At 38.8% G+C, this 11373-nt stretch overlaps 1 protein-coding gene across 1 annotated transcript in view; it reads right to left on the bottom strand.

Annotated features, from left to right (window-relative positions):
• Positions 1–4109: 4109 nt before the first annotated feature.
• The window catches only part of LOC116993786 (pleckstrin homology domain interacting protein), a 110223-nt gene continuing 102959 nt past the window's right edge, over positions 4110–11373 (bottom strand). Inside the window, exon 40 of the mRNA XM_033054801.1 lies at positions 4110–10303. Within this exon, the coding sequence (XP_032910692.1) occupies positions 9657–10303 (647 nt within the window). The 3' untranslated portion in view covers positions 4110–9656. The remainder of the gene's footprint in view (positions 10304–11373) is intronic.

Raw genomic sequence — 11373 nt, 5'->3', positions numbered from 1 at the left:
GCGGTGCCAGCAGGCACGGCTTGGCACAGCTGCGGGGCCGCCTCCCCCTTGCAGCTCCACGCTGCCACAGTGCTGTTCCCCCTCGCGGCACCACGGAGCCACTGTGCCGTTCCCTCATTCGGCTCGGCGCTCCTGCCGTGCCGTTCCCCCTTGCGGCTCCGTTGTGCCGCCATGCTGTTCCTCCTTGTGGCTCCGCGGAGCCACCCTACCGCCCGTCCGTCGCTCAGCTTGGCGGCACGGACGCCCTGGCCCCCGTCCCCGCTCGGCGGCTCGGTCACACCGGCTGCTTCTTGCCCCTTTCCGGCGGCCACACAGGCAGCGCCACCAGTTCTCGCCTCTTCCGCGTGGTCGGCGGCAGCGCCGCCGCTTCTCCCCCCTTTCCGGTGGCCACACGGGCAGCGGCGCCGCCTCTCGCCCCTTTCCTGTGGCCGCAGGGGCTACGCCACCGCTGCTGCTTTCCCGCAGCCCCTGCGGCTCTTCACTCCCCCCGCAGCTGGCGTTTCCTCGTTCCCCCCGCGCTGGGGCTGGGGCAGCTCCCTCCCTCCCTGTGCGGCTCCTGCTGGCCGTGGTTGCCCGCTCCCGCCCCTCCTTGCGACTCAGCACCCCCGCGGCACCGCCCCCTGCTTGCAGCTCACACTTCCAGGGTGGCAAATGCCACAGCTTTGTACATCAGATAAGGTGCACCGGACTATAAGGCGCACTTCCGGGTTTGGGAAAAAATTTTAGTCAAAAGAGTGCGCCTTAGAGTCGTGAAATTACTGTAATCTTTCCCCGTGTACTTGTGCATGCAGACTAATTGGTGTCAGTGAAGGACCACAACAGTACAGACTGCACATAGCTAGAATCTCAACATGAGGAGCTGAGTAAAAATAGGCAGTGTATTGAGAGGGAATCATTAATTAAGGACTTCTAAGTAGCTCTTTTTTTTTGGTTTAAGTGTTTGATAGTTGTATTCCATTTCTTAGCAGTTCATGCTTATTCTATCTTCCTTAATAATTGAGAGAATTCAAGTTTTGAATAAGGGGTTTAAATTTTAAAAAAATAACCCCACTAGATTTCTCTGCTACAGAATAAAATTACAGTAATTCTTTCTAATATTTTAATCATATCTAACCAGATTTGAATTTTAAGTTACTGTCCTTATTATTCTGAATATCCTTGTTCAGAGTCAGATTCAGAGATCTGACACAAAACACAAATTAAGAGCTGAGTTGCTTGGCACTTGAATGCTAACATTCTTTGAAGTCTGTACCTCCAGGAATAGGCCTCTGCAGAAATTTGATGCTGAATGAGTTGGTTACCTGCCTCTGCTCTTGCTTCCTCCTTCTTGTTTTTTTGTTGTGGGTTTTTTTAGGGGTTTTTTTGTTTGTTTGGTGGTTTTTGTTTTTTTGTTTCTTTTGTGTTGTGGTTTGTGTTTTGTTTTTTTGCATTTATGTACCTAGCTAAAATAAAATGAAACGTCAAGAGACCAAGTTCAGACACAAGAAAAAGAAGCGCAAAGGAAATCTGTATGGCTGTTACCAGATTAGGAACATCATTCCCAAATTCTCTACCCTGTCCTCCCTTCAGTGCTCACACAGGTTTCAAAGCATAAGAGAAGATTCATAAATTCTCACTGCAGTCCTGTCAAACAGTAAATTAAGTTTCTTGCAAAGATTTCTTAGCAGAGTATTTCTCTGAGCTAGGAAAAAAAAGAGACACTTTGGGTGTTGTTTCCTGTTAACAGTAGTAAAAGCCAAAAAAATTATATTTTGCATTATAATTTGTTGTACATTAACTCAATTTTATGCTGTTTAAATTCCAGTCACATTGTCCATTGCTCGCTGGCACTTGCTTTATTTTCACATTTGCTTCAACTAGCAACATTGATTAATTTTTAAAGCCATTACACTTTGCTCATTTATCTTTGGGAAAAGTGACAAACATTTTTTGCAAAGCTCATATTGATTGCTAGAGCAGGAGAGAACACAGGCTTTGGCACAAAAGCTTTTCACTTTGAAAGCAAAATGGTCAACTTCAATGATCACACAATTTCCTTTCTTTAATGAGCGTTATGATCTGTCCAGGTTAGAGAGGGGGAGGAGTTTAGCAGCATGGGTGTGACCAAGTTGTCATTCTAGACCATACGCGGCATCACCTGCATGTGGACTCAGCAGAAAAAGCCAGGCATCCTTACTGGAATTGGCCACTTTGGTTCTCCTGCTCCAGTAGGAGGGTGATAGGAAAGGATCTGCAGACTCCATCCTGGAATACTTTGGTGGGATGTGGTGCTGAGGCGAGGTTGTGGCGTGGCACTGTGGGCACAGAGGTCAGGGGCAGCACAAAGCTGGCATCCCAGTGTGACCATTCTCCCCTGCCCTGGTGGACAGGAGCGTTGGAAGTGGCAGCAAGGGCACCTGCACAGAACTGAGCTCGGCAGATGCACGACCCCTACTCAGATGACCCAGCTTCCAGGGGCACTTGTCTATCATTGTTATCTCTTATTTTGGGCTGGGAAATATTAGCCATGGGACCTCCCCTACCACACTGCCTTTGTTTCCTGACTACCATGGGCAGGTGCACGAATGATCATCCTATTGCCTTGGAAATGACCCACGAGGAGCATCCACCATCTTTGTTCTTGTTCCTGGTGGTGGAATACCTTTCTGTGGGTAAAACACCTTCTCTTTTTGTATTGTGCTGTGGGGGTCTTATTCCATCATTTTGTGTTTTCAGTAAGCTGTTATCTCTACCCATAGTCTCTCCATTCTTAGTCTCTCCTCTTTTGTCCCTCCTTCACTGGAATGGGCAGGGGCTGGGGTGTGGCTTGTTTGGAGTTGAATTTCCTGCTCGTGTTAAAACCAGCACATGCTCAAACAGCACAGTCAGGTATCATTTCACAGCATCTGTTAATCCTAAGAAAAGTCTTGATTTCTACTCAAAATAAAGAACCACAGTAGGTTTCAAAAAGATACCTGTCAGAAATGGGAACTGGGACATGATTGTATTTTAAGGATTCTGTAAACAGCTACAGAGAAAAAGATTTTTTAGATGTTTTTGAAACAAAAAAAAAGTGCTTAAGACTCTCCTCAGTAACAAAACTAAAACCCTGGCCCTGGAGTGGCTTATGCCTGGATGAGCACACCACTATTGCAATTGTGCTGTAATACTGGAAATGCACATTGACCAGAGTACCACCTCCAGGAGATAATGGCAGCACCGAAGGAAGTGTGTCATATTTTCAGTATTCTTAAATTATTTTGTCCAAGCAGAATGCACCAATGAGCAAAACTCACATGGCCTGGGACAGAGATTTTTCCTCAATTGCTAAAACAAGTCTTGCTTTTGCCAGACTTCACATGGAGTCTGGAAAGCCACAGGGAACTCAATTCACTCCACTGTGACAATTCCACATTCCTGTCACCCAGAAGCACACATACCTGCATCTGCGAGGTGAGGGTCTTTTCCATCACTTCCTTATGTTTTCAGGTAAGGAACATAAGAAGGAAAAGATCATCTGATAAAGCAAATAACATTTGAAATGAAACAGAGTACACATTTACTTTTTTCTTGCATCTGTTGAACAGAAAAATGTAGATATAAACAAACCAACCCTGCAGCTTTGTGAAAACACATCCTGTGTCGACTTTTCCTTGCATGACCCTCTCAGGGCAGCTAGGCTGCAGACTAGTACTCTGCAGGCAGAGGGCAGAGGATTCTCTCTGCTCAAGTGCTTTTAGCTTCTTCTAGAGCTCTGGGAAGCAGAGATTTCCCATAGATTGGACGTAGCTCTGGTACAAACAGTTGTCACCTGAACAGGGAAGGCTTCCTGGAGGGCTAGAGGTGAGTGCCCTAGTGCACATGTGAAGTGAGCTAAGAGGATTCAACACAGTGTCTTCGCTTTTATATTGCCTCCTGAACTGCGGGGCTTAGTGAAAACCCCGACCAGACAGCAAATTCTGATCTCTACCAGAGTGCTCCGGTTCCAATTTCATCTGTTCCCTCTTACCCTCTATACCATATTCCATAAGGAATCAAAAGAGTTGAATTTAGGGGGTTCTGAAAAATACACAACCAATTGTCCCATAGCACAGTAAATTACTAGATAGAAACAAACACTGTTGGACAGCTTAGAAAAACATGTTTTCTATTTATTTAAAAATAAGTTTGTAGTTACTACATTGCAGTGACAGTAATTCTTACACATACATTCTAGTTTGTATAAAAGGATTCGAAGTATTATGCATCAAAACTAACATAGAAAGTGTCCACATAACAGTAAAGAAACTTCCAATCCATATGTACAAAAAGAAAGGGCACTGTTATCCTGGTGAGATACTTCAGGTTATAACATGATAATCTAGATTTCCGGAAGGAAAAAAGCCTTGATAAAGCTAAAGAATTATAGTTTTCAAAACTGTTACTCATTACATACAACAGATTTGTGTTTTACATAATTCTGTACAAAATAAGTGTAATTTTTAATCTGAAAATCTGTCAGTTTTAAAATTAACCTTTCTAGGTAATTTACTTGAAGTTGAGCTCCATTCTATACATATTAAAACATTATGACAGAATTTAATTCATCCATGGTCATTATCCAGTTGTACACCACAATTCTGCAGTTTTAGTATGGTCCAAAAATGTAACTTCTGTATGGTCTCAATGTATTAGCAAACCAATCCGGGCACTTAAAAGCACAAAACAGTACCAGTACATCACACAGTACATGATAGGTACTTCTATTTCTTTCTACTTCTAATTTGTGTGACCTCATTCTTTGTTCTTTCAGTGTAGAAATTAACAGTATAGTAAAACTTTCCCTCTCTAAAATGTATTGTTTGCATTATTTGAAGTGAATTTCCTGATGTATTTATCTGCATTAAAAAGATCCAAATGACTATTTGTCTCACTACGTACCTCCTAAAAGCTAAATTTATTCACCCTTATTTTATTGCAGCATATAAGGTTTCTCTCTAGAGTGCCTTGAGGCTGTTAGAACCTTGGGAAAGGGGGAGGGAGGTGAGGGGGAAGCAGCTAATCACCTTTTTCTGCAATTTAAGATGTCTTTTAATCTGGTTTCCTGGCATGCTTCCTCCTCTAACACACTGTAAAAATGACATGGCGAATTCCCGCATTAAAACCAGCAGAAACACAAGAGCACCTGGAGGTTAGCTCTGGTTTAAAAGCTACCTGCTGTTTTCCCCCAGACATCACAGAAAGTGAGCAAGCTGTATTCACAATTCAAAAACAAGAAGCTATGTAAGCTGCCAATGCCAGATTTGTTATTTGAAACATTTTATCAAGTCTTGGCCAGTTTTATGAAACGCAATACATTTTCCTCTGCATACGAACAAACATGTATATACAGTAATTTACAGCAGAAAACTAACAGCCCTTTTACCAGTTGAATATCTAGGTCCCCTTGGAAACCAATCTGTTACAAGAACTTCAGGGATAAAAGAAAATATATACTCATTTTACACAGTTCATTTGTCTTCATTTAGGTCGTAAACAGAAAATGAGCTTTTGCTGTTTTCTAGGTGAGGTTTCAAAACCCTCTACCTTCTCTATCACAGCACTGTAGCAGAGTTATAATTTAATCTTTTAAAACACTTTTAAAAAAAGGCAAAAAGAAAAACCTTTGACAGTCTGCTGTGGACAAAATACACTATTTTAGAATAAGGTAAGGACTTGTGACACAATGTAAATATTGTGCTATGGCTATATTTTGGTTGACCAGCGATGTTAAAATTACCTCAGCAAGATTCACATGCTAAAAATAAAATGTGAATGTTGATGAAAGTGAGCTTAAAAACCTCTGACCTCCAATCTACTATATAAATACAGGGTGAAAGGGCCCATCCAGTTAAGCCTATTGCTTTTATAGAACCAGTCAACTATTTAACGTGCCTACATTCAAATTACACACTAAAGCTTGTGTGTAGTCCTCGATCCAACAAATGTGAGCAAAATATTTTAAAATGCAGTGTAAAAACTGTAACAAGCTTGAAGTTAGTGAATGGACAGTTGTATGTAATCCTTTTTTTTTGTAAGACAAAAGCTTCTGGCACAGAATTGGTATTTAAAAATATTTGTACAGCAATACAGTGAATAAGCTGTCTCTACACTACAATTTATTTTTTAATAGATATTAATATCTATGCGTGCTGCATCAGGGTCCTTTATCAATTAATAGTTTTACAGATATTAAGCCATAGTAATATTTAACTCAACCAACTCAACCTTACAAGTCTATCAACAAACTGATCACAGGTACAAACCAGACACTGTACAAATAAACATCTGTAAATCTTTATCACAGCAGTCGAGTCACTGGAGGAAGACATTTCTCTGTAAAGTTGTATCAATGGTCATTGCCGAGCGACAAAGAACTCTAGTTCAATATTGACAATAATAATGAACATTACAGTGGTAAAATTTCAGTTCAGTTCCCAGAGAACACACTAACAACAGAAACAAAGTGGCTAAAGAGTTGTTAAGTATGTAGGCACAGGTACAGTGATTCCTGTTAAACAGTGATTCCTGTTAAACATTTAGAGCACACGCATGACAGAAGCAGAAGTATTTCCCCATTGGTAGTTGAAGAACACACTGTTATTGAGATACCCACTCAGCAGCAAATACCAATTTTAACATTTCCCAGTATAGCGTAGAAATACCAGAACAGTATCCTCATATCCATGTCAAATATAAATGAATTTAATGAATAAAACTGAGTTAATTGCTGCCAGATCATTTGCATGTATGTGGCTATGAAGCTATGTTATTTACAATGCAAATGTAAAACAAGCACATGAGGTTTTGATACTCCATTTTCTGAATCAGTTGTTAAGTAGTTGAGATGGCATTACAAAACATGCATATAGCTATAGTTCTTAAATTATTTCAGAACACTGACCAATAGTTTATTGCTCACATTTAACAACCTAAGACTCTGTAATCAAAAGCTCTTTTTCTGTATTGATACCATATCTCACAACCACCTCAAAAAAGAAATTTTTCCCCAACCAAAATAGTCTGATGGTGACTAAAGTATCATAAATAAAGTTTGCAATCTAGTAAAATTAAATTATAAAAAATATTATTTTTAAATAAATCTGGTATTAATGTCTAATAAATTTCTAGCGTTGCTTGTACAAAAAAATTGACCTAAACTATCTGCAGTCTATTTTTAAAGGAAAAACATTAATGTGTCTAATAAGAACCAAAACCTTACTGGCTAAAGTCACCAATATTACTGGTGGGAAGCAGTACCCATGCTCTGCAGGTAAGGCCTTCCAGCCTTGTAAAATTAAGATGTACAATCTTCTACCTACTGTTAAGGGAACTCAGATTATCTCAGTCTCTAAAACTTACACACAAGGTATTTTTGATATATAAATATATACATAAACATGCCATATAAAACATTATTACAAACGGAGTAAATACAGAAGATGAATTTTAGATATAATCTATTTTATATATTACAATGCAGATAACATCAGGAAATTACACATTTTCAAATGATTGCCTTCATCAGTGAGATTTGACAAAATTAACAAGTAGAATCAATCAGTTTTGAATTGTGAAGCTGTATTGCAACTGTACGAATGTAGCTTGTTATCTTACCACATGTTTAGTGACTCCATTTTAATCTGATGATGAAGAAATACTTGTTAGAAAAAATAAATATGATAACAAATCAAATGCAAACTAATCCCTGGCCCCTAAATTCAAATCTATAACAATTCAAAGAGGATCTGGAAAATATCTCAGCCATTTTTTGTAGCAAAATGAACTAACTAAAACTAGGTATGGTGGATGCCAATCTGCTATCCACAGTAGCATATTTCTATTACTCTTGGTGGTAAATACCAAGATTCTCTTAGGCTTTTTTTTTTTGTAAGAAAATAAAGAGTGAATGATCAAGCCTAAAATACATATACAGAATCTGTGCAAATTTAAGATCTCAATTCTGCATGTCCTCCCTTCCAGACATTGCAGATGACATGTAAAAGCAAAAAAAACCAGTATAACCAGAAAATGTTGGTTACATTTTTGTACCATACCAGATCTCAGTAAATACCACTACTCATGTATTTTCTTTCATTGAAACTGGACAATACTTTTTTTAAGTGATAGAAAATGGCATTAAGGTTTGTTTGTAAAGGTATAAAATAACTAAATGTACCATAAACAAATAAATAACTGCTTTTCTTTTCCAGAGCAGTACATATAACAATACATTCCCCTAAGTCATATAGTTATCATTTACAATAGACAACTTAATTTTAGTAAGGATGCAAGAAATAATAGAATACAAGGCACAATCATTAAATGGAATTTTTCTTTAGGGTGTATATTGACATATGTCAGCGTGATATACCATAAAAAGTGCAGAAAAACACAATGTGCAATGAGACCACTGTATAAAACATGATTGCATAAAAAGTGATTTGGCCTTTTAACCCTAATAATTGAAAATAACCAATCTTCCCCTTAAAATTAAACTATAAAGTATGACATTTTAAAATTTTCAATTCTAGTGCTATCTAAAAAATCCTGAAAAAAATTTATACCTGGGTAATATTTTAGACATATGTGTTTATGTATATATTAATATATACACATACACTATTCTTTGTAGGTCATTTCAGCCTCTTAAGTATGTCTAAAGTTGTAGAAACAACAATCAATCTGGATCAGAAAGTAAACATCATAATTCCATACCTGTCCTGTAATTTCCTTGAATCCTTTAACCAATTATACATTTAGACTAGAACATCTCTGTCAAAGGACCCCACCAGTGCATTATTTTCTACCAGAAGTACCAAAAAGGATACATTTCAGAACAATGTTAACAACTTACTATTTAAAACAAGACACAGCTTTTATCACTGCAAATGGTATGCTGTACTGACACTCAAAAAGAAAAAAAGGTTTCTCCACTGCACTGATTCTCAGTCTTTGGCACAATAAACAGAGATTTAGTGATTGATACAAGAATCAAGGTCTGAAAAATTAGACGTTAGTCAAACTTTTTCCAATGTGGATATATATATTTGTGATTACATTTTTGCTATGTTTGGCAGAACTTGGATATACAATGGCCTGTGCTAGGCTTCTTTTGCAGCTGAATGTTCCATCACAACTGAAATTGAGCATTTTCAGATTAGCAAAGTTTGGTATTGTATTATTTAATAGAAATGTTAGTGAATTTACTGCCACTTTTTGCCAAAGTCTACCTTCCTAGGCAACTTGACTTTACAATCAAAGTGTACCTTTCTTGGTTAAAAATAGTTTTCTGTTTTCAATTCGTGGCAATTAAAAGTTCTATTACCTTTTTTCAATTGCGTAGAGATATTACATATTAATTGAGCAGAGCAGCTCTGAACTCTGTACGTCAGTCAGAAATTGCTTCAATTATTCTCAACTGTGAACAAAATGACTGTTGAAATGTATAACCTATTTGGAGGGCAATAAATAGCAAAAGTTTAAAATATATTTCTTTCAAAGAATGTTCTTTCAGTTTATCATTTTGCCAAATTTTTCTCCCCAAATCAGAACATACTCTTCTAACCCATAATAGCAGCAGGGAAGCAGAAGTCTGTTCTGCTGTTCCTTAACTGTACCTGCTTCATAGCATTCTGAAGTAAAACCCTTGGTAAAAATTACCAACCAATTAAATTAGCTTTTGCTTTTTCAGTCAACTTTCGGACTCTGCCTCTGCTTGAAGTTCCAAAAGTTAAGGAGGTGTCTTCAAACAATAGCTGCCTTTGCTCTTCCTCAGAGTCATCTTCATTGTAAAAGGCTGTCCTCCTACCCTGGTTTCTAGTTCTCATGTGAGGTTCAGAATCTTTAAGCTCTTCAGAACCCTCCTCCATAGGTTCACGTGTCTTTTTCCTCCTGCTTCTTGTTTGCATTTTAACATTTGCAGGAACTAAGAGGTCTGAGCCTGGCTGGCGACTCTTTATCTTCCTTTTTGGCTTTCTACCCCCTCTGCCTTTTTTTTGTAACAAGTCTTCCTTCACATTATTTTCGGAAAGAGAATTGCATGCAGTAGAAACAGAGGCTTCCTCTGGTATATCCCTTGTGGTCTGGATTGTATTCTGCTCTGCAACTTTTTGCTGTTCAACAATTTGTAGCTTTTTTGGTTTCCTCCCTCTTTTCTTGTGCACCACCACTTCACAGCTACTGTTATTAGTTTCCACCTTGGGTTTCCGTCCAGGACCTCTTTTAGCTGGAGGTTTCAAAGGCTGTCCTCCATGTCCATTTACCTGAATGCTTCCTGATGCCAAAGCATTATTCTTGCAATCTGCTGTAAAGAAATGGTACAGAAATGTAAACATCACATAACAGATTTGCATTTACATTCATTTTCACACTATCTTAATAAAAACTCATACTAAAATATCTGAAAGGATTCACAGTGATTGCCAATCTGTCAAAATCTAAGAAACCCTAAGTTGAGCACAGAGTTTCATTCTAGTATGGAATGAGGACTAACTTCTAGTTGGATTTAGCATATGGTAGCTTCAAGGAAAAAAAACCCAAGAAACAAAAAAAGCCAGGAAAAATTAAGGAGGGGGAAAAAGAAGGAAAAAAAGGAACAGCAGAAGGGTTTGTCTCAGATAATACAACACCAGTGGACAAAACTCCTATTTTTGTCTCTGCAACAGCAAAAGGTTGCTCAGGAAGCATTACTTCAAGGATTGGGAATGCTTCACAGTAAGTCATGTCTGGAGAAACAGAAATTTTTCTTTCAATCTGAGGTAGCATCTTTTGCATCAAATTTGTACAGATTTCTCACACTAACAGACAACCAATTATACAGCAGAATATACTTGCTTGGAGACTTTCACAGGATGTGAGTTTTCATTACATGAGAGGAACTCAACTTCCTCAGAGAGGCATGTCACTGGACCTTTTAGGAAGATGTTCTGACACCACAGTCCTTGCCTAAAATATGGCTGAGAGCAGGCTCATAGCCAGCATGATAGGTCCTGCAGCCCTTTGATGACACACCCACACACAGCTTCTGCTGTTTGAATGCACACCATCACATACTAAAAGCACAGGCCTCCTCTGTCCTATGAGTGGGTGTAAGGAGACAGGACCATGTCAACAACATTCAGAAACCCCTGACCTGACCAAACACCCCATCCTATAGCAGCTGCATATTTAGCCATGTAGTGTGGGAACAGCTGGGGCCTTTGTGAGAAAGTTTACAAGCACTGGATAGATTATTTAACTTACCAGACTACAAGCTACTTTTTCAGAAGCATGGATGAGTAAGAAAGAACTCCGTGGGGATAGATTAATTAGATGGGACTCAATTTGCAGACTACTGTGTTCCCATTTTCAGAGAAAAGATGTTTAGTGGATCTA

This window comes from Catharus ustulatus, chromosome 3 (genome assembly GCF_009819885.2).
Source record: "Catharus ustulatus isolate bCatUst1 chromosome 3, bCatUst1.pri.v2, whole genome shotgun sequence".
Taxonomy (NCBI): domain Eukaryota; kingdom Metazoa; phylum Chordata; class Aves; order Passeriformes; family Turdidae; genus Catharus; species Catharus ustulatus.
This window is presented reverse-complemented; position numbering and strand designations above follow the sequence as displayed.